The sequence below is a fragment of the Nyctibius grandis genome, chromosome 14 (genome assembly GCF_013368605.1).
Source record: "Nyctibius grandis isolate bNycGra1 chromosome 14, bNycGra1.pri, whole genome shotgun sequence".
NCBI lineage: Eukaryota > Metazoa > Chordata > Aves > Nyctibiiformes > Nyctibiidae > Nyctibius > Nyctibius grandis.
This window is the reverse complement of record NC_090671.1, coordinates 2792880-2816827: the sequence shown is the minus strand read 5'-3', so window position 1 is coordinate 2816827 and position 23948 is coordinate 2792880. Positions and strand designations below refer to the sequence as shown.

Genomic DNA, 23948 nt, shown 5'->3' with positions numbered 1-23948 from the left:
GAGAACACTGAAGGATCCTTTGGAGCTGGAAAAGGACTGATTTAAAGGATTTACAGACTGATTTAAAGATACAGGCTACTTCCTCTAGAAACGAATGCAGTGCAGCAGGAGACCTTTGTACTACTATTATGCCTTTTAAGAGCTTTTATTAATTTAACAGTGCAAATTCTTGATAGCTTTCAAAATCTCCAGCAAAGAATTTCTTCTGTAAACATTGCTAATTTCTGAGAGCTGAGTGAGGAATACAAGCTTTTAAATTTAACAGCAGTGTTTGCTTATAGGTCACAGCACACTCATTCTTGGCATCTTTTCTTTTAGAGCATACACCCCATCAGCATCTGTCTCATTAGCAGCTCCGTGTGTGACCTGTTCAGGTCTGCAAGTTATGTTACTGTTCTGGTGCGTAGTAAAGCACTGATAATACATGCAAACATTTTAATTAATGAGTCATTTTAGGTATAGGCATGACAAACTAATTTCCTACAAGACTGTACTTACTTGTAGCCATCTCTAATGAAAGTGGCTGCAGGCGGCAAAGGAAGTTGTTCAATTTTAGGTGGAACAGCCCAAGAAGGCCTGAAAACGCAGGCATCTGGTACCTTCAGAGGTAGGAGGCACTGACTTGGCAGTATCTTCAGTGGAGCAAACACGGAGGAGCCCACAAAAGGTTGAAATGATGGAACTTTGTGCACGTACGAAAAATCCTGCAACGTCCAAGTGACATTGTTTACAACAACATGGTAAGGTTTCTCTTGATATTTAGATATTTATTTTTAATTAAAACCTACGGTACTGTTTGAACCCTCTACAACTGCATTTTTCCAAAATTAAGTATATTTATTCATTCTACAAAACATTCAAGAGCAGTTCTTCCCTCAAGGAAACTCAGCTGAGGCTCCTTGTTACACTGATGCTACACAACTTTAATGTCAGTAGATTTCACAACTAGATTAGACTCATTTAAGACAAACTATGTCTGAAAAATGAGTGGACTATGAAATTTTCATACTACCTAACTTTTAGACACTTAAAAGATTGTCTTTGCAAGATTTTTATACTGACAATGGAGAGAGAGGCCAAGTCACAGTGTGAAGAAACCTTAGGTGCCTTAAGTCAGCCCCTCTGAATAACCCCCATGTTGGGGATTAATATAATCCAAGTAACGGACACTTATAAATAATCCAGCAGACACTTTACACATTCCAAATATTAAATATAAATATATAAACAATCTAGTAAGCATAATATAAAATATAAATATAAATGAAGTCCAGTCAAACTGGACTTTCATTGACTGTCACGTTTGCAGAGAATGATGCCAAGAACTTCAGCCAGAGTTTCTAGAGCTATTCCAGCTTTCACTCAGAAGAAAAGAGCTAGTCCTTTTGAGGCACTACTGCAAAGTAAAAATCATCATTAAAATAGTAACAGTAGTCTCTCTCAGAATTTCAGTATTTAACAACTCATTAAATTTTGCATTTTTCCCTTGCACCTTGCAAAGCATTGAGAGATGAGAAATGTGTGGATTACTATCTTCAGCTGCTGAATACTCAGCACAAGAAAGCTACTTACATGTCTCAAAATGATTAGCAATGGGTTTAGGTGCTTGTTTCCCCACTGGTGTATATGAGCAGGTGTGACACACTTAAAAGCAAGTAAACTGTGCTGTTGGAAATGTTATCAGGCAGAATTAAAATATGTATTTTAATACTCCTAAAATGGTTGTAAGGGAGATTAAAATATCTTCAGTATCAATGATGCCCTAAAATCTGTTCCCACTCAAAAACTTCCAGCTCAACAAATTCCAATACAGATTTTCTTTCCAGGCCCAACTTATCCTAGTCTTAAGCAAATAGTTTACTGCACAAACAGAAAAAAAACTAGCAAGGTCCGTGGCAAGGCAAAGTCTTACAAACCTTATAAAACCTTATTTCAAACTTCTATAATGGTATAAAAATTGGTAGATACACAAACTGTACAAGGCAGACGGACAGCTGTGCTTTGGTAAAGCCTCTAAGAAGGCGCCTTTTCTCGTCATGCCTTGAAGTCACGAAGTTAGGGGAGAAGGAAGAAGGGATCTTGCACTAACAAGCAGACTTGCTGTCCATGCCTAGCTTTCCAGGTGGTTCGCTGCCTTCACGAGGGGGACACGGATAACCGACTCCCTTACACTTTTGTAAAAATCCCTCTTTCTCAACAGAATTGTTTGTAAAACTCCACCAGCTCAGCCCCGTCACAGGCATCAGGTTCATGTGCAGCCCTGTGAGCTGGTGACTTCTGGTTCTAACTAGACACACTTTATCATAATATGGAGACACAATCCCTGAATGCAACAAGCTGTCTTACTTCCTCCCAGGGACAGGGACTTCCTCCTCTCCCAGGGACAAAACTGAATGTTCTTATGGAGCAAATCACCCCGGGGCTTGCCTGTGCTTTACTTGCAGTCTGCCCAAGGTATACTATTACTGCCATGCAGGACAATTTACTAACTCATAGCTAACTAAATCATTTATACTGAGATAAATTTATATACCAGTATTCTCATATTGATATATAGCTACTTCTTGCCCACGCACCTGCAAGTGCTGTATCTTTCCATGTATAGCCCTCAGCAATGCAGATGCTTAAAATAAGCCTTCAGTTAATTCCAACATTCACAGGAGCACAAAATGAGAGGGAAGGAGGTGGTGTTGGGGAAAGAAATGGCCTTTGAAATAGAACGAACAGGCTGTGGCAGATTAGGGACAGGGTGGGCCTGAAGGAGAAGAATTAGCCTATAAAATCATGGGTTGGGGACTACCAGGAACACAGAGTTATAGTGTGTATCTCCCTTTTTATTACCTGCGTACAAATGAGCTTCCTGCAGAACAAGGTGATGTGTATTTCTACAAGGAAATGTGCATTTTTAAATTAAAAGAAAAAACCCTCAGGCTATGCGCATGGAAATATGATAACAACAATTTCTGGCAAAAGTGACAAAAATTGGCCCAAAAAGTTAAGTAATGCAGAATACACACAAGCAGGCAGAATGATTTTATCCTACCTCTTAACCTGTGCTAAAGATGGAACAATGAAATACAAATCAATGTTCACTAGGTGCTTATGTTAAGTCCTTTTATGTGATGTATGGAAAAATGGATACATCTTGATATGTGAAGTCGGGGCGGTGAGTACTAGTACCCAGCAGCAGAGTCCCCATTTAAAAATAGTTCTTTACTCAGATACACTATAGGACTCAATATAGGAGTAACTATGTGACATTACCTGACCTGTGTTATACAGAAAGTCAGATAAGAATGGTCCCATCTGGCCTTAAAACTTGTGAAGTAACATCAGCTGAAGAAGAAACAGAGCAAGTTCAACCCCTGGGCTTTCTCAGAGATTTTCAACCCTAACCAAAAAAGGCAACATTTCAGAGAGAAAAAGGCAGCCTTTCGACATGCACGTTTTCTCCTAGCTGCATCCCCAGAGACTGGCAGCAAGGAGTGGCTATACATAAAAGGTGCTACAGAAAAGTTATCTGGAGAAATAAATCATTTAACAGCTACTTAGTCACTAGTATGATGTTTGTTCATATATAGGCATAGGGCTCATTTCACATACAATATTGTTTGTTTCCTGAGAACACCAAGAAACATTACAAACATAAAATTACAAGGAGAAAAATACCTTGAGTTAAAATCAGGGAAACAATTAAAAAGCTCTTTTACTAAAGACTGATATGTACTTTATATGGATCCCGTTCACATTGGTTAGTCTGCTACACACACTACGTGACTTGTTGATAAAAGTCAAAACATACACAAATGAGATTATAAAAATACCACATCTTTGGCATGTTACCTTAATTTCTTCAGGTTTAGGGCTACCTAATCCATCTTCCACCTCCATTTTGAACTCAGCAAGCTGTGTTGGAACCATGTTGACCATGGGACTTTCCATCATTCCCAAGGTAGTCACAGCCTCTGAACTTATTCCATCTTTGTAACTCATTACCGGGGAGAAGGCAGGGTGTTGTTCTAAAGAAGGTGGTGTTGGGAACATCCTTTGCAGATCTGCCACAGCTAAATATGATGAAATAACGCACTGTTAATCATTAAAATATAAATTCTCAAGGAAATCCAATAAAACAGAAGAGCTCTTATTCCACCAGTTAAAACTTTGCAAAGATTCTACAGACTTACTGGAGTTCTGACACCAGTATAAATCTAGACGAAAAGTTAACTGCTAGGATCAATTCCAAAAGTCCCCAGGGATACTTTGCAAACATTGTTCAGCAGAAACAACAAACTGGTAGATACACAAATTCTATGTACAATTTTAACAACAACAACAAAATATTTCATAATAGAAGAGATTAATTGACATTAATGCAAAGTTCACCCCAGCAACTGTTACTAAGGAGATACAGAGTGGCTTCTTCCCTTTTTTAGAGCTGATGCTGAGCTCTAAAATGGGAGGGGTTTGGAATTAGGGTGCACTTAGCTGCGTTTTTCCACTGCCATACAGTCATTGTAGTCTCATTTGGTCCATAGCGACATAACTCCTGAAGAGAAGCCAGGCTACTGTTGCTAACACAAACACAGGCAATTTTGCTTAAGAATCAGACCACCAGGCATCCAAAAGTGACAAGTGTCAGAGGAAGCCAGAAAATATAATTTTGCATCATAAGACATTAAACCAGGAAAATCTCTAAATTGCTTCTCAGTAAATGACCCTAATGTAATCATCCATCGTATATCTTTCTTCTTTAAGCAAACCAAACAAAAAACCCAACAGAAATGCTTAATAAAGTGTAATGCAACCAAAGAAAAATCAGAATAAAGTCTTGTATTTTCTCCCCAGCTCCATTTTTTCTCCTTCCAGCTATCAGCTTCCATATTTATTCTGCTTAAAATCCAGAATATATGCTGTCTTTTCCTGACTTGAATTAGGACAGGTATTCTCTGGACAAAACCATCACTCTGGTGAATTCCCTGTTAAAATACTCAAATTGGAGAAGGGTAAATGCCCATAGGTGTCTCTCTTAAATACTTTTTCTGACAGACTAAATGCCCAATTCCATTTCCATTCCTGTACATACATCCAGCCCAAGCTGATGGAACCCAGGACATACTTGCATTCAGTAACTTTTGCAGCCTAAAGATTATGGAAAATTCATAAATAAATACAGATGGATTTCTGATTGGTAAGCACTGGAAATCCAAACTGGTGAAACATAGTACTACTCTCACGAACTACTTGAAAAAGACAGAAATAAGTGATGGAATTAAAATTATATACAGTATACAAATACATACACTAACAGTACATTTTTGTAGGATGCTGCAACCTCAAGATGTGTCTCCACTCTGCCTTAACAGAGCCAAAACCTGAATTTCATTCTTTTGTGCACAGAGATGAGAGAGCCAGTCTATTTAATCCTTTAGACAAAGTGAAACAACTCGAATAGGTGAAGTCCTCTTGATACCAGACAGTTCAGTTCAGCAATGGTTTAGCAAGAGTAGGCTCTAAAAGCCTACTCTGTGTTACCTTTACACAGAACTAGCTTTCCTGACAGTAAATTTCCTTTTAGCTAAAATAATAAAGAATAACAATAGGTCCTGAAGCAAACTACATGTTTTGTAGATGGAGTTTGTTTATGGGATTGATAACAAGGTTCTAGCATACAATGATTCATGCTGTTTACGCTTAGTCCCAGAAAAACAAAGGTCTCTGCTAATTATATAAGGCCAAAAGACAAAACAAAACTGTAAAGAACAACTTTGTGATGTCTAAATTAACTTGATTCATAAACTCTTGTGTCAGAGGAGAGATAAGTCCAAAACGATATCTTCTTCTCGGGAACACATGTACTTGTAAACAAGAAGGCCTCGACCACGCTTGCGCACAAGCACGATTAAAGGGGGATTGGGACCACCAGTGACCCCAGAGACCACCCAAGACCCCTTCCCCAATTTAGTACCCATGCGTAAAGACATTATGTAATGCATTATATAACGTGTTATGTATAAGTTTTTTTTTAAAAATGGGTGGGCTTTTTCTTGGAATTATGTATATAAGGAGCAAGCTTTTGTTCCTAGGTGTGCCTGCTAGGAGGAGAGATCCCCCATGCACCCAGCGCTGCAATAAACCAGTGTTGGCTTTCTAAACTATCAGTTGGTTTGGGGAGTTTTCTTGGTTACTATTTTCCGGTAACACTCTCAAAATGGAGTTCTCTTTGTAACAACAATCAAAGCTGAACGCAAAGTCTTTCACAACCTGGAGTAGCAGAGTAAATAATGGGCTATGAATTATTCCCACTTGGCTCTTTTTTACTCTTTTTCCCCCCTCAGTCTTTGAATTAAAAATTTAAAAGACCTTAGTCTTGTCTGATAGAGGATAAATCAATGTTGAAAACAGGTTCAGCAGAATGGAAAAAACTATTTTCCCCCCAATGCTAGTATGAAATACAATCTTCATGATGCCAGCTGGATTAGCTACTGCCTCTGTTTTTCAACAGAGAGCAGTGTGCTTTAGAAACCAGAGGAAGGAGGACAGGAAGGCAGGTTAAAATGAAATGTGGTCAGTAGGACTTTATTTATTTCAGTTGCCTGCAGATACTGTTATGCCTCGATAGCTGGTGTCAAGGGGAGACCTACAAAACAGAAGTGGAGTGTATCTATTTAACTTATTTTATACACCTCTACAGTATATCATTTTCTCACACTCAAGCTCACTCCAGTTAGCAAAATTCTGCAGTGCAGATTCATAAAAAAGTTTAATTACAAAAAACCCCCCAACCCTACAGCAACAGGCTAATTATCATTATTCATTTTCATGTGTGTCATGCTTGAAAAAGCTTTGCATGTTTTAAAAAGCCATGGATCAACTAAACCTGTCAAAATCCAATCTCTGTATACTTCAGACTTCCACATTGGAGTAAATCAGCACAGCTTTTATAGGTCCATAAAACTCTGACTCATCTCCTTCAGACTGTTTTTTTTTTTTCTCAATTTGTTCTCATTACCAGCTAAAGTTAATGAGAAGGCATTAAAGAATGATTTGCAGAGAGATTTGATTCCTGCTTATAGTGGCTGCAAAAATCAAACATTCTTCCTCCTCACCACTAAGTAATTTGTAGTTCAAATACGATTGGTTAGTATTATACCAAAAATTCTCCCCTTCCTCCTCTCACACATACACGTACATATACACATTTCTCCCATCTCAAGAGAAATGCCACCTATATAAATAGAATCATAGAATCATCTTGATTGGAACAGACCTTTAAGATCATTGAGTCCAACTGTAAACCTAACACTGCCAAGGCCACCACTAAACCACATCCCTCAGCACCACATCTACACGGCTTTTAAATCCCCCCAGGGATGGGGACTCCACCACTGCCCTGGGCAGCCTGTGCCAGTGCCTGACAACCCTTTCGTTGAAGAAATTGTCCCTGATCTCCAATCTAAACCTCCCCTGGAGCAACTTGAGGCCGTTTCCTCTCGTCCTGTCACTTGTTACTTGGGAAAAAGAAACCAACACCCACCTCGCTACACCCTCCTTTCAGGTGCAAGAAAGCCCGTATATCTCAGAGAGGAAAAGTTATCATTCCCAATAATGTGTTGGGCACACTCCTTACAGAAAAGCCCTACTGTTTTAATCTGTGTTTCAGACATTTTCAGCATACTAAATTTAATTTCTAAGTTTCCTGCACTCTTCCAGCCTTCCTTGTACACGTGCAGTGCCTGCACAAGCATTGCTTCTACTATAACCATCTACAAAAGGTCCAGAATGTGTCTTCAGTTAGAACCTAGCTCTCCGATTTTCATCATGCACTTCCACATCCAGATTAAACCCTGAAGGTGATTTTAGCCTGAATTTGTCACATGTTGAATGCAATTTTCTTCCAAGACAGGTTGCACCATAATGGTCAATTGATAAGTCACAGCTTTAAATTATTTGAATTCTTTAAATAGAAGAATGATTTATGCTTAAAGATAGATATGGCAATGGTGTAAGTGGCTAACTGAGATTAAATACTGAATTGAGAATAGAGGGGATAGCTTCTAAATGAAGATTTGTAACAAATCCCTCCCATACTTCCAATCTAGGACAACAATGTCAAAAGAAGAGCATCTCAAATCTCAGTAGGCACATTAAAAGTATATATTACCGTCCACTGTTTTCATTAAAATCTGCTTATCCTCTTTTAATACTGGCATCTGGTAATTACAGAACAAAGTAAGCACACTACCTCTTAGTCCTGAAAAAGCGCCATTATAAGCCTCCTACAAAAAGGCAGTACGGTAGCTACAAGGAGATTTTAACTGTCAACAAAGCGGTAATCAGTTATTGCTACTTACTTGGTGGGTAGGGTACTGCTGTTCTACCATCCTTCCCTACGGGGCGTTCCTCAGACCCTACTGTGGGCATTTTTGATGACCGAAGAGCTGGTGATACAGCCTAAAAGCAGAATAATCATATACCATATTAAAAAAATATAGAAAACATTAGAATTCCTAAGCTATTAAAAAGTCTGAAAACTCTCTGAATGAGACTTCATAAGAAACAAAAAAGTGTACTTTTCTACTCTCCCATCCGCTCCCCCTAAGGAGTCTGGATTTCTCTTTCCTCTCTCTCAACACTAAACCAACCAAACAAAAAGTCTCTGAAATATTTGCCTGTCTATACACCTCCCCTCCCCCCATGTATACATACATATAAGCATATGTATCTATATATACACAAAATATATTGAAAATGTTATCACAAACGTTGAGCTTGAAATTAATGTGATTACTCTACTTGCTTCCATATTTGGACTACGCTAAGGTAATAATGAGAATACAACACCAAGAGTAAGGATGCCACAAACAGACTACCACGGGGGACAGCGTGACATGTGCAAGTTTTAAGACAGGAAGAACACTGGGTCTGTCCAGGCCAACTTCACAGAAAAAGGTAATTTTTTACTTTGACAGAACAGTCCTCTAGTAGATTTGCATATTAACTGTGACCTCTCAGTTGCAGTTTGTGCGGAACCACAGAACAGGGACAAGTGGTAAATAAACTGGTGTACTTGAGAAGTACTGCCAAGAACCAGACATTAGACTTTTAAGCCCTATTGTCTACTGTCAGTTTAGGATCACCTTCTGTATCGTTATGGCTATATTAGATTAAGCTTAAAAATAGTAATTATTCAAATCTTTCCCTTTCCATGTGTTTGGATTTTTTTTTTCCTGGTAATTTATGTAAATCTGCTTTTCCTTTTGTATTTCCTAATATTCAGCAACTATTCCTCTTTGCACTGAAATAAACTGCTTGTAGGAATAGAAAGAAACATGCTTCAGAGGATTACTGAAATTCAGTAAGGCTGAATTTATTTTTCTTTGGGCAGCTTCTCAGACAAGGTAAAAGAACAAATCACCAGTCAATGAAACTAAGATCTTTTCCATAACTCTCCAACACACACAAAATACTGACAAAAGCTAAGGACACAAAACTAGATGGAATGCATTTATGAAGCAACTACACTGCTTTACCTATGGAAGCACTCTTATAGCCTGCCTATGCAATGACAGCCAGCAAGTTAGTTGTGTACAGGTTCCCCTCGTGACTGAAAAACTGTCAGACAAGACAAGCTTTGATGTTACCTAAGTGATCTCCTAATCTTGCTGAATTATACAGTGATGATTTCTCACTGATGGATCTCCTGAAAGGACACCTCTTTGCTACCAAAAAGCCTGCGTACCTGGAAACTCTCTCTCCTGTCTACTAGGGATAATTGCTCCCCACTAGGATTCCATCCTCCTCCTCCTTCTTTTTTTTGGCCAAGGTTTAAATCTACAGAACACTCAGTCCTACAAAGACTTACACCAAGCTCATCTTCATCTGAATTATCAAAGATATTATCTAGATCATGAAGCGATGGAGCCAGATCCGTCACCTGTGTCAGGCTCCCAGAGCCTACTCGGCCTGCAGCATTGTCTTGCCGGGTATCTGTCAAAAAGAAAGGGAAAAACACATGAGAAGTGGGAGCAAAGTTAAGAAACTCAACATGGGATTTTTCAGTTTTATTTCTCACTCTAAACAGGGGACAAGCAAGAACCACTGAGGCCCCTCTTCTATGATGTAGCCTAGAAATAGCCTAGCAGTTGAGTTTTAAGCAAGCACCGAAGGTCAATCAGGAAAGAATGCTCAACTGTTCAACTTTAATATTCTTAAAAAATTATGTTATTATAAAAAGGACAAGCAGAATCAAGTTTTTTCCATCTCAGGAGCTGTCTATAGGTCTCATGTTACAGTAAAATGTTCAGTATGTGATTTTTCCTTTCAGATTTTATTGCATAGCTTTAAGTATTTTCAGTTTGCAGAGCGAATTAAAGAGTTTTTACTCACCTGTCTTAGGAGCAGAACTGAAAATAGACATGGCATCTTTTCCATCCGGAACTGGTGTAGAATGACCTGTTGTGGGGATTTCCTTGGTACCAATTCCATCTTCCAACTACACAAAAAATCCAAGAGTTTTTAGCGCATATTAATGTAAGCTATGTAAGAACAACTGCTGTCCTATGTCAAGCCAAACTCAAGGCTCTGGATTCAATACTTTGAGAACCAAAACAAATTTAAGAAGGGAAAAGAACACAGTTGTCTGCTGCTTATCTGCATATCAGGAAAAACATGAAGTAACATTATGTATGATTTACAAAGGATTCCACATACATCAATTACAGCCAGTACAGATAATTAGCCAACTCAATTTCTCTAGAAAACACATCACCTAGAATTTTAAGCATGGTGGCTACCTACATAAGATCAAATGAGTGAGTAGCTGGGCAATGAAACAACTCCTTAATGGATAAAATACATAAGGAGTATCATGCGTATAGGGCAGGTGATGACTAGAGAATGGTGATCAAATTGTTTTCTTTCACATATGGAAGAACACCTCTAAGGAAATGTTCAAACCAATATAGCATCCCTGCCACAAACCCTCTCAGCAGAAGGCTACGCTAATTTTGCCCAAAGGGAGAAAAATAAACTTGGGCTGGAGAGATCTGAGCTTTGCAGTGAGGTGATATGTCAAGCTGAAGCAAGCAAGGGGAAAAAAAAAGCCCAGCAAATTCTTCATCTCTACAAGTGAATATAAGGTGCAAAATATTTTATTTCTTAGCTTAAATCTGGAACCTGCTGCTGGTCAAGCTGAATATAGATATATAAACAGGAAGTATTCCTTGCAACAGCAGTGTTTTCATACACAAACAGGTTCAGAGGGATGCCAGCAAATACCAATTCAAAAATACTGTAGCGAAATGAAGTTTCTTCCTGTGAGCCAGTGCAGGAAAGAAATATGTGATCTCGCTGATTTTGATCTATGGAACAGGCTTGTGTCTTCCTGAGAGCTGTAGAGCAAACACTGTGCTACAGTACTATAAGTCCAATAAGAACGTTAATGATAAAGACTCTGGATTTACATGTTACCTTGTTCTTTTTCAAAGGATCCTTCTCAGCCCCAAGCTTGCATTTTTTATTGCCAGTGAAGCTGTACTTTATATCACCATCTTCAAAAGTGTAAGGATCACTAGCGTCTCCCAAGCCTTCTCCGGGTTGTTGTATTAGAGGCAAGGGGTCAAGATAGTTCAGTGTCTGCACTGGTTTCTGCTCTTCCAAAATTTTAAACCGTTTATTAGGTTGTGCTAAGAGCCTGAAAGTAAGAATAAACAAGCAAACAAAGCCATCATGAAACAAAGCAAACATATCTGTTACAGCAAAGTAACAGCTCTTCAGATCCGTAGCTGTCACACGCAAATACAGCCCATGTCTCGCTCCATCCTCCTTGATCTAGCAGAATTATGTTTTTTCCTCAAATAAAGGATGCATTTGCCAACATTTAGTATTAAACATCTTGGCAATCAAAATAGAACTAATCTTGTCACTATGTAAAACAAATCATTTTGCAGTACACATGACCTTTTCAGCCTAGCAAACTCCATTGTAATTACCACAATCAATGTTGTCATAACTCAAAAATTCTTCCTCAATTAATTTTAGCTTACACATTTTCGTTAACTAATCTCTTTGGTACGTTTTTTCTATGCATTGAGAGAATGCAAAAGTAATTTTTAGGCCAGGATAAAATTAATTCCAATTCTCATGCTAAAGTTAAAAAGAAATAAATAAGTATCTTTGCATAAAAGAAAACCATGTTTAAAAGAATTTTTAAAAGAGACAGCTAAAAACTCCTTAAAATTTAGGTACTTCATGTTCTTCACTGAGGAAAACACTGTATGTTAACCACAGTTTTTCTACAGTAACATTTACAAGAGAGTAGCATTTGCTCTTTTCTGTGTACAGAGCAGAGAGACTCTTAGGGTTTTCATTTTCAATTCTACAGAGACTGAAGTTAATAGTAAAGCTTCTATCAGTTCCAAAGATCTGACAGTGGGTTTACAAAAAAGCAGTATTATTCCATTATATAGCATCAGCTACTACTTACAGAAAGCGTGGTACAGTGCAATTTTAAATGCACACAATTGGACAAACGACACTGAAGTGCCTCTACAGTGCCATAAACAGAATTTCACTCAAACCCAAGCATTTATGTAGCTGGAAGGTTGCATAACTAAACACAGATTTTCTTTTTTTAAATGATCAAAAGACGTAAGCTTAACGAAACTCTTACATTTGCTCAAATTACGGTGATGTCGGTTACAAAAAGATTTATCAGCTCTTAGAACGTCCAACAGAAAGCCAGATATGAAAAACATAAGGCACATTATAATAGCACATTTCTGTTTAAGTATTTACTGTTCTCTCCAGCATACATCATCTTTGATGTTACAGTGAAGCCTTCTACTTGTTTCAGTTTCAACTGAAAACAGAGTTTGGTCAGGCTTATAATCTAACAAAGCCACCGCTCAGATCCATTTGCACTCTCACCTTTTCAGTGCAGTGCCGTCCGAGGTTATTTCCATCTTGGCGTCGTATCTCTCACACGGGAGATCTGGCGGCCTGAACTCTGGATCTTCACTTGATGGGACACTATAGGTCCTCCACAGATCTAGTGACTCATTGTTCTGAATTATCCCACAGTATAATGCTGTCTCACTGACCTCTGCCATCAGAGGTAACCTCTGTCCAACAAGGACTGTCCTATCGTCTAAGCTGGGCAATGGCTGAAGCTCCAGCCCACTGCCGTAGAGTGCTGGGTTTACAGGTACGGAAGGTGGGTCCAGATTCTCTGCTTCCTGACCTCTTGGCTGGGGGCTAAGCGTGGGAGGCAGAGGGGAAGTAGGGGAATGGGGTGAATCCATAGGATTCATATTAATTTGCTTGCTTGAATTTCTAGCAGGTATAGATAGCGGCTTCTCGTATTTTCTGGAATTAGGGACTTCCAAAGAGGGGTCCATTCCTGCTAATCCCAGTTTCTGCCCTGACGTGTCCTGCTCCATGCATAGCTCTTCAGTCACAGAGGGCCGGTGGTGAAAGGGCATCATAGGCCTTTTCTGCAGTTTATCTCCTTTTTCCTGTCTCTCTGTTGTTTTGTGCTTTGAAGAGGCGGGAGGTGGCAACGATGAAGATGATGATGTTCCCACGCTGAATCCTGGCTGATTTATCGTTGGGGGACGGCTGGAGCCAGCAGCACAACGCTGTTTGAAAACCTTGTGCCTGAAAGCAGAGACAGAAACAAGTCACTGCATGGTTTATACGGTTATCTGATCTCATGGAAAAAAAAAAAACAACCCACAGAACAGCACTGAGAAATTTTATGTCTATTCCTGATCTTTTAACAGATCCTGGAATGGTCACATGATCTGGATCAGGTCGTTCAAGCCAACTCAGCTGCAGTTTCTCTGACCTATAAAATGGAAAATGACAATCTCCAGAAAACAGCATTCAAAGGAAAGATTTAATTTTTATAACAGCTTAGCACTGCTCAGATGGAAGGTAATATAACCAAAAAATCCAAGCTGCTGTTGTTTTCATTACCCTAAAGAAAGATAACCTTTCAAATAAAATGACTGCTGTGGAGCTACACCGCTGCTCTTGTACACTCCTCAGCATTCCTTACAAAAGATAAGGATCAGAATTGTTTCAGTTACGTTCACAGACAGAATACATGGCAGGATGCCTTCATGGCAGCTTCCTCCTCCATACCAGGTAAGGAAAAAATAAGGGCAATGCTAGTCCAAAAATAAAACAAAAAAACCTCCACCACCCCCCAAAAAAAAGCATAACTACCAACTGATGAAGAAAGCATCAATAAATCTTAAAATATTCAAAACAAAAAATGCGGTAACATACAAACTTATTACTGGCTTCATATTTTAATAGGGCTTTTTTCAATTTGTATCCAGTATCTTTGAGACTGGGAAGCACAGGACTGGATTTCAGTATTTCAGGTACTGCTAAGCAGTATTTTCATCATATATCCAATGGTCCCCAAGGATGTTACAACAGGGACATCTAACTCTTTACTGGCCTTTTTTGTTTAGTTGTTTGGTTTTTTTAAGCTAAGCAGAAATTGAAAGGCATATTGTACTTAGTATTTATACCTGTTTAAAGTTAAATACCATTTCAAAATAATCACTCCATCCTTATTTTTGTTTATAAACAACAATATCTAGGACAGCACTAAACATTTCAAAACATATAATATTTGCTTTTTAGTCACAAAGATAAACTACATCATCAAGACTACTTGAAGAAAACCAATTCTGCTTTTATGACTTAGCTATGAAAACATCCAAGTTTTATCGTACACAGCGGCTGCCAAAGGGTACAAATACCACTTCTTGTCCTGGCTACATCTTTTCCTGTAACCATCCATGTTGTGTGGTATTGTCCTGGCTTTCGTTGCGGGCTTTGCTGTTATCAGGACATGTTGCAAATTCTCTGCTGCAGCAGATGGTCTTTAGCTGCAATCACCCATAATGTGGAGCTAATGCCCTAGTAACTGAAGATTTGCCTTAAGCATGTTCTTGTAGTATTTCATTGACTTAATTCTCCATCATTCACTGTATTTTAACTGACCGCAGAAAATTATTTTAGACATTCTGTTCTTCACCACACAAAGTTGGGTCTATAGAAGATTTAATTAGATGCCAAGTACCAGACAACCCTCTACGACTCCATATTTAAGATCATATCTTGACATTTATACTCTCATTTATACAATACATAGAATGGGCACAGTAATGACTAAAACAATATCTATATGACAGCAGCTGTCCAGTTTCTGCAGCTATACAGAAAATTTCTATTGCTGTTTGACATCAGGCACTGCCTTCATTTTAAGGATAATGTTTAATTTCCCAGTTGCTGTTTTTACTAACTCCAGCGTGATGCAGTTATCACTGGAGGTATTAAAAGACAGTGTGAAATTGCAAATGCAGATGAACTTTTCCATAGATTCAGGTTTCCATTGTCCACTATGGATTCCCCATGCTTCCCAGGCGAGGCTGGACCTCAGTTTTCCACAGGAAACACCTGGCAACCTGACAAAATATGTATCTGTTCCACATTCTTGAGTATATACATACAAGCAACAAAGAATCAGGGGTAAAGAGCAAGGCTGCAGAAGAGCAACACTTTCACTTCGAATACAGCACAGAGGCTTCTCCAGGTTGAACACTCTGCCCTCTGTATGATGCACAATTCCTCCATGTCCCTTAATCTCTTCTTCTAAATACCCAAAGAAGAACTGGCTCCATGAGGAGTCAAACACAAAAGGTACAAGGACACAATCTTGCTTCATTCAATTCTGGACAATGGGAATTTCTCATCAACACCCCGTCAGAGACTGTGAGAATGCCACATTCCTAAATTCGTCTGTACGGCCAAATCTACACAGAAAGCTCTGCAGAGACTGCTGTGGCAGGTAACACATTTAAAGATTTGGTTAGATGATATATTAATTTTGCTATTATTAGCAACAGTATTTTCTTGAGTTTGCCTCGCTGTTAAAAGAAAAATAAAGAAGAAAAAAGAAAAACAGCTATGCCTCAACCAGACGAAAAGCAGAGAATCATTTCGGTCACACCACTGGCTGTTGTGTGGATTATTATTTTGGCAAAGAGCATTATTGCAGCTGGGGAGGGGGACAGGAGAGGGGAGGAGGCAGGAAAAAAAATACCAAAGGGGTTAACATAGCATGATCAGTGTTTCTGTTTGATCATATGAATGACATTTACATCTCTGCACATGTAAGGAATAACTTCTTTAGATCATAAAAATATCTTTACCAATTCGTAAGTAGATAGTGACCTTAGGAATTAAAAATTTCAGTAGAAGCCGTTTCACAGGATTATTTCACTGGAAACTGTTTTCTTCTAGCCCTGTAACATCTCTCTGATAATTTTAAGAATGTTAAGCAGAATTGGTGGTGCTGGTTTGCCTTTCCTGAGTACGTAGTACTGGAACTTGAAGCATTCATCAAAGATGACAGATAATTTAATAAACTCTTGATGTGTTTGTGTAACTGAGCTGTGATTTTTTTTTTGATCAGTTGACAGTGGATGACCATGCTGCAAAGGTTTTGTATTCTCTTGGGTATTTTTTGGTGTCCAATAAGTCATAGCAGATTGACTCGAGGTACAGGGAATAAAGTAATTCTTCGGGATGTTTTTCCTCTTCCTTCAAACAGGGACAATAGCACTATCCCTCAATCAGGATGCTCTGAAACTTATGCAGCTTCTACCCCTCTTCATGAATCTTACCACTCCAGACTTAAAAGCTCACAGTTCTGAAAAGCCTGAAGGATGAGTTCATTACAAACGAGAAATGTTTGAGAGATTCTAGCCCCCATTCTTTAATCTAGGATAATTTTTCCACTCAAGTTGACTACTGCAAGTGACAATGATGTGAGATGCATATTAATCATCTGAATATGAGTGATGATCACAGTTTTGATATTAGCATCTCCTCTCAGCTAAAACATAATTCCCTTTTCTAAGTGTACCTCTGTCTGAATTAAACAGAGCTCTTCCAATATGATAAATGCTTCCTCTCTTCAAAGCTTACCTGGAACAAGAACAACTGACTCTTTGGACTGGATCCACAAAATCCCAAGAAACAGTATTGTTAGGAACTTCCTCTTCCAAATTTGCAGTTGTAATTTGATTCCTCCTGAAGAAGATAAAATTATTTTAGTAGTTATCACCCTTTGTAAAACAAAATTTTAAAAATGCATATGCATAAATTCACCTATGTTCCCCTCAAATAAATGACTTCCTTCTACTTCACCTTTGCAATAGAATTCTGTATTTAACAGTAGTTCCCTCTACTACTCCTTAAAATTTATAGTTTGATTTATGTGGGAGGACGGTACCAGCTCTACAGCAGATAGCTCTGTCTGGAGTTTGAGCACAAGAAGCAAGGGGCAAGCAATTTAAACCGAATCTGGGAAGTCTTCTGACATATCCAATGAGGAAATTGCATGGAAATAGTAAAAAATGAAGATTTTGGGACACACCATGCCATAAATATACTTTAAATCTCCAGTAATAAAGGCCTATGATACTAACAACAAGAATTTACCATATCCTTGTCGACTGGAATTTTAGTTCAACACATATAACGTAACACTTTACAAACCCTTAGAGTTCTAAATATCAAATATATACTATTTGTTCTTCAGTCACCCTACTTTCAGTCTAGTAACTACAACTGGAGCTAGAAACTGCAATCAATAAATCCGAAAGCATCTAGCTGAATGCACAACTGCAAATACAATGTTAATTGTTAGGAGTTTTCAGCTCAACGCAGTAACAAATTTTCTTTGATAATGCTGTTCTGCATCATTAGCTTTGATTAGTAGCAAAGGAATTCTGTGAGGAATAACATTACCTAAGGCAAAACTATTACAATTTTAACTATATACTATGTGTCATTAACAAACAAAACCATCAGGACTACTGCCTTACTTGGCCTGTGACCTGTTGAGAATGCATTCCTTCCACACACGATGAACCATATGATTGTGAAGTTTTGGAGTAATCTTGCCCGATTTCTTTGGACTGTGTACACTGACTGTCCCCTCCTGTACAGCTGAATGGCTGATACTGCTCTGAGAGCAGCCACTTTCTCCTGCAATATAAATTAAGCATTAATGTTATAGCTGTTCTTAATATTCACATTTGAAATATTTTCCTGAAAAGACTCTCCCTCCTGCAAGGCTGCTGAGTACACAGACATTCACATTCACTACAAAATGCTCAAAGCATCATTACAAAAGACTGACTAAACTGCAACACTTGCCTTTGAGGTAACAAAGATGGCACTAGGTTATACCAGGTACATGTGCAATACAGCCGTGCGAGTACGGCACCTCACAGGAGACAGTATACTCTGCCGCTTAAATGGAAGTAGTTTAGATAGCCCCCTGCAGCCTTGGTTTGAATCACTAAGAAACAGTGCAGAGTTTTTTGCCAAATATCCTGGATGTTAAACTTGAATTTATATAGTCTTTGGTGAGTTGCTTTAAAGCCTAAATTTATTATAATATGGATGGTTCTAAAAGCATCTATTAAGAAAACCAATAATTTACGTAGACTATTCCAAAGCAAGAATCAGTTCATTATACTTAAGAGAAAACCTCACTGAAGAAACGAATGGATTAGTGTGATGCTATTGCTTTATAATATGCTTGAATTGAAATACCAGAGTCAAAACTTGCTTTGGTAAAATCTTACAGTTGAGATGTATACTACTACAGAAATTGCTCAACAGTTGATGATTAGTATATATTATTAACAGAATATGTGAGGTTCTCAGTGATACTGTATGATTATCAAAGAGAGAACAAACGAAGATATTACTTCAACATGTTAATAGCCTGAAAACTGATTTACATTCTGCACTTCATTTATTTCTGTCTGTGATGCAGAAACTTTACCGGCTATTATAAAAGCAGATGTTTCTTTTTCTACCACGAAATATGTTTTTGTTTTAGATTAACTGAAATCTAACAGAGTCATCTTTACAAACACAAGCTACAACAGCAGAGGGAGCTTTAGGCTCATTTGGCCTGGCGACTGAGTAACGCTTCTCTGTGCTCTGGATGGAAAAGTAAGTAAGGATATGCCGCATTTTAACAAGGTCAAAGCAGCGTACAGAACACTTTGTCCCTGTGCCTGACGCAATTTAAGAAGCCTTAAGAATGACAACGCTGAAAGGACTCACTGCTATACATCCCTGATCTAACAAGGTAATTCTGCTGATTTCTATTATGTGACTTTCAAAACACAACTTTTAAAATTGTGCACAAGCTGCCTCATCCTGTATCTTCTTTGATTCTTCATGCTTCTATTTTTTCTTTCTCAGTTAGAACTTCCCTGATTCTCTTTTTGTAACGAATTCTAACTAAAAAAAGAGGCAGTTAAAACCACAAAACCTTAGCCATACCGAGGCTTGTGGCTCTAATGATTTATTTCACTGGCTTTCAAATGTTCTACAACATTGTGAACCTGACAGATGATCAAAATAAAACCAGATCAAAACTTCAGAATTAGCAAATCTGTCCTCCTTTTGGGGAGGTGTATACGTACACAAACCTAACGTGCACACATATACATCGCATATGTCAATAGCCAGACAGTTAAAACTGCCCGGGGCGGGGGGGGAGGGGAAATATGATGGAAAGGGAAGGATAAGAGGTATGAGAGGATAACCAAGGAGCTACCAGAGCTTTCCAGTTACATTTGAGTGCATTAACTATTGTTTTCCAAAAATCTGTAATGTTTTTATACCATACAACACAGCAATACATTGCATAACATGAAACAGAACTTTGCGGCAAACAAAAACATTTTGTTCTCATGCACTGACACTAATTGTTATCCATGAAAATCACTGGCAAAATTCTGGAACACACACACAAATAACTATGTCATATAATCGTATAACTACTGGAGGACACAACGAGCCACTCACCAGAGGTCATTTCACAGTCCCTACGGTGCAGTCTGTTTCTGCACATGAAAATGCCATTCCCTAGCTTCAGTAGCAATTTGTTTCATTACATACTTTAGACACAATCACGGAAAATATGGCTGAAAGAGACCTGAAGAGATCATCTAGTCCATCCCCCGCTTCAAAGCTGGATCAACATATTTGACTAACCTGTTCTTTAAAAACAAACAACGAACCCCCCCCCAACAAAACCCCCAAACCCCCAACAACCCACCCACGTCTCTGCTAATGGAACTTCCATAGCTTCCCACCAGCCAATTTATTCTAACGCTTCATTATCCTTCCTCAGAGAAAGTTTTTCCTCATGTTTAACCTAGTTTTGCTTTGCTCCAGTTTAGGTTCATTACATATTGGTTGCAGAGAAAAGATTATTCCTCTTCTCCTTTTATGTCTCTGAAGACTGTTACACCGTCTCTCCTTCAAATTTCTCTTCTCTAGACTAAACAACCTCAATTCTTTCCATCATTTCCTGTAGGTCCTGTTTGCAAAACCTATAATCATTCTCACTGCACTTTTCTGGACTCCATCCAATTTGTCCACATCTTTAAGTGTTCAAAACTGGACAAGGAACTACAACCACATTTTTACTCGTATGTGGCAGAACTGAAGTAACACGCATGTGCCTCGGACTAATCCAGTTTATATATCGCAGTTACTGATTCTGACCTGCATGACATGTTTTTCCAATCCACTTCTCCAATTTTCCAAGGTCTTTTAAAATGGTGTATGATATAATATAAAGGAATGCTTTCATTATTCACTGGAGACGCACCCCTCAGATACAATTTCATATTGCCCTCAAACAATAGCAGAAATCAAACAGAAACTGTGACTGCCAGATTAGACAATATGAACACTTGTTAGATATTAATAGTTTATAAATATTCTAAAATAGAATCCCCTTGTGATATTGTACAAGTTTAACAGGGATCTGAAAAATTTAAAAATACAATAGCACATTAAAACATGCATCAATTCTTCAATAGAGATTGTTATTTAGAAGTCCACTGTCTTGCTTCAGTTAGTTACTAATAAACTTTTTGCTTATTTTAACTATCAGTTGCCTTGAAAAACACTACTTGAAGTGGATTTAAATCTCACATTCTCTATTATTAGCAGTAAATACTAAATACTTAGATTGCCTTTTATACAAGCACTGTTCATGGACAACTCAATCCAAACAAGTACTTCCATTGCAATGAAGCCAATGATGATTAATTTTGTTTGGCTTTGCATCAAGATTGATCGTCTCCATGTGACAGAACTATCTAATAAAGGCTAAGCTAGCTCGGTAGCTCCTTAGACCTCAGTGAGGGTATAACAAGGACTCTTCGCCCCCATCTGGCTGCACAGCCTCACAGAAACTTGTAGGAACTTCATGTCTTTGACACTTCTATTGCTCTGTGAAATTTAGTAAGCAGTAATCAACAAGTTCAAAAAAAGTCCCAGTTGAAGCAGAAGAAGGTTGCCCAGTGGTGAGTTGTGTCTAATGATTTTCCTAATGTGACTCAAGTCAGAGAATCTTCTGTGAACCAAGAACTCAATTCCAAACAAAAATCATTTGCAAAGCATAAAACATGCCAGTGCTTGTGAACTTCTTATTAATAAAGGTTACAAGGAGAGGCTGAGAAAGCTAGGGGAGGAATCTTATCAATGTATACAAATACTTGACAGGGAGAATAGAGAGGATATAAGCACTGGTATCCAGTGAAAGGATAAGAGGCAATGGGCATAAACTGAAACACAGGAAATGCCATTTAAACATACCAAAGAACTTTTTACTGTGAAGGTGGTCAGCCATTGGAACAGGGTGCCCAGAGAGGCTGTGGAGCCTCTGTCCTTGGAGATATTCAAAACCTGACTGGACAATGTCCTGAGCAACCTGCTCTACCTGACCCTACTTTGAGCAGAAGGGTTGGATAAGACAATCTCCAGAGGTCCCTTCCAACCTCAACTATCTTGTAATTCTGTTAGCAACTGGCAAGTCTGTAAAGAGCAAGTTCGGAAGACAATCTACACAGAAAAAAAAAATTAGTTGTAAACATGCCTTCAAAACATTTTTGGAGGGAAAAAAAATATCACTGAATTTCTTTTTTCTATATCAGCTTTTTTTTTTTTTTTTTTACTTTATTATCTTAGAAGTTTGCACTTAAACAGACGTTTGACTCCTCTCTTCCTTAGTTCTCATTTGAAATTGCAGTCCTGAATTTGTTACAGCGTAACCATACTGACAGCAACTGATCTTAAGGTCTTGTCTGTATTCCAGATGATGACAGGTTATAGATTTCATTTCTGAGGAGCAACAGGATATACATATTCATTTCAACAAAGCAAGTTATTGAAGATCTAGTACCCCACATACTAAGCACTTGAATGGCTTCTGAGATTACTATGGATCCAAATGCTTAAAAGGGGAATACTCTATCCAGACAAAACACATAACTCACTTGCAAATATTATTCAGCACTCCGTTTGCCACCTGCGTATGATGCAAGGCTACATCAGACCTCATTTGGGAAGCCCAGCTCCTTATTATCAGTTCCAGAGGCTTATGCATTTCTTTTGAATGGCCCTTAATTAAAACCCAACTATGTTGGGCAAAAACAATAGCTAGCATTAGCAAATTTTTATTATATCAACATGAATGCTCAGTTAGGTGCTGTATTTCTAGCTCTTTACACAAAAAGAGCTACACACTCTTGTATGTTCACTGTACTCTTATACCATAATGGATCAACACACTCCTTCCTTCCCAACACAAGAAAACCAACACTTATAAACACCGGCAAAATCTGTCTAAAAAAAAAGTCAGAATCTAGTCTCTCAGGTGTTTGCACTAGTGCACAAAGATAATACCGGTATAGAAAATGGAGCTTAACTGAATTCACGACGTTTTGTTGAAAGATGTGTCTTCTTCAGGGGTGTTTAAAGCATTGGCTTTCATTTACCACAGACCTACAGAATAAGTCCTCTCTTTCAGTCTACTGCCTGTCTTTAATCTGCTACTGTTCACCTACTTATCCTCTCTTATCATGAGCTATGCAAAAATGCAAGACTGACTCCAGCCTCCTAAGTCTATTCCTTACCCATAACAGCCTGCTCTGGAGAAGTGGGTGGAGTGAGTGGCATCCCACAGGTACTAGCAGGATCTTTCATGCTTCCAAGCCCCTGCTGTCCCACATTTATATGGCCTCCAGTATTGGCTGCGTTCTGTGACACGGGGATGTCACTCTGGGAGATGAGAACAAAGGCTGAAGGATAGACCATCCTTACACCACCTACAAAGAAATGGAAAAGCAAAAGTCTTACATATACCTTATAATATTCAGCAGCCCCAGCTACTTCAACTGGTTTTCAATGTCAATTAGACAAAACTTATTATCCGAAATACAAAGAGCTATGGAATTTCACATACTAATATACGTCTAAACCTCTATAACCAGTACAGAGCTGAAACAAGTAGCTTGATACTGTGAATAATAGCATGTGGGATACAGGGAGTGCAGAAGCTCGAGGCAAGATAACTAGTCAGATGTTCCAGTGTCAAGAGAGCTACAAGAGAAGACAGGAAAATTATAATGGCTGTTTCTGATTAATTGGATTTTTTTTTTTTTTTAACTCATGTGGAGGAAAATAATCCTTCAGGCAGAATACTGACACTTACCAACAATGACTTCAACTGCCACAGGGAAATCGTTGTCATATCCCAACTCTTCTTCCTCTTTCATCCCTTCTTTTTTCTTCAGCACCATAGGATAAAAATACTGCCATTCCTCCATCAATTTACGAGTTGCGGGGTCTGACATCTTATATGACTGGCCCGTGAGTGTGCCATTTAAACCATAAGGACTCACCAAAACTGCAAAGTAAGAAACAACAGTCCCTGCAGTATGTGTATTTCAACTAGGTATCAGCCAGGCTCCCTCCCTTGCTTGAGTCACTGTTCCGCTCACGTGCTGATTTAAGGGTCTGTCTTCAGGGGAAGTTAC

The 23948-nt window shown here is 38.5% G+C and overlaps 1 protein-coding gene across 1 annotated transcript in view; it reads right to left on the bottom strand.

Annotated features, from left to right (window-relative positions):
• Window positions 1-23948, bottom strand: part of MED13L (mediator complex subunit 13L) — a 199996-nt gene that overhangs the window by 31292 nt on the left and 144756 nt on the right. The window contains exons 6-16 of the mRNA XM_068412543.1: window positions 23624-23818; window positions 23046-23237; window positions 17913-18075; window positions 17011-17115; window positions 12928-13656; window positions 11470-11692; window positions 10387-10492; window positions 9863-9987; window positions 8352-8451; window positions 3844-4064; window positions 499-704 (exon numbers count right to left, since the gene is read on the bottom strand). Of these exons, the coding sequence (XP_068268644.1) occupies window positions 499-704; window positions 3844-4064; window positions 8352-8451; window positions 9863-9987; window positions 10387-10492; window positions 11470-11692; window positions 12928-13656; window positions 17011-17115; window positions 17913-18075; window positions 23046-23237; window positions 23624-23818 (2365 nt within the window). The remainder of the gene's footprint in view (window positions 1-498; window positions 705-3843; window positions 4065-8351; window positions 8452-9862; window positions 9988-10386; window positions 10493-11469; window positions 11693-12927; window positions 13657-17010; window positions 17116-17912; window positions 18076-23045; window positions 23238-23623; window positions 23819-23948) is intronic.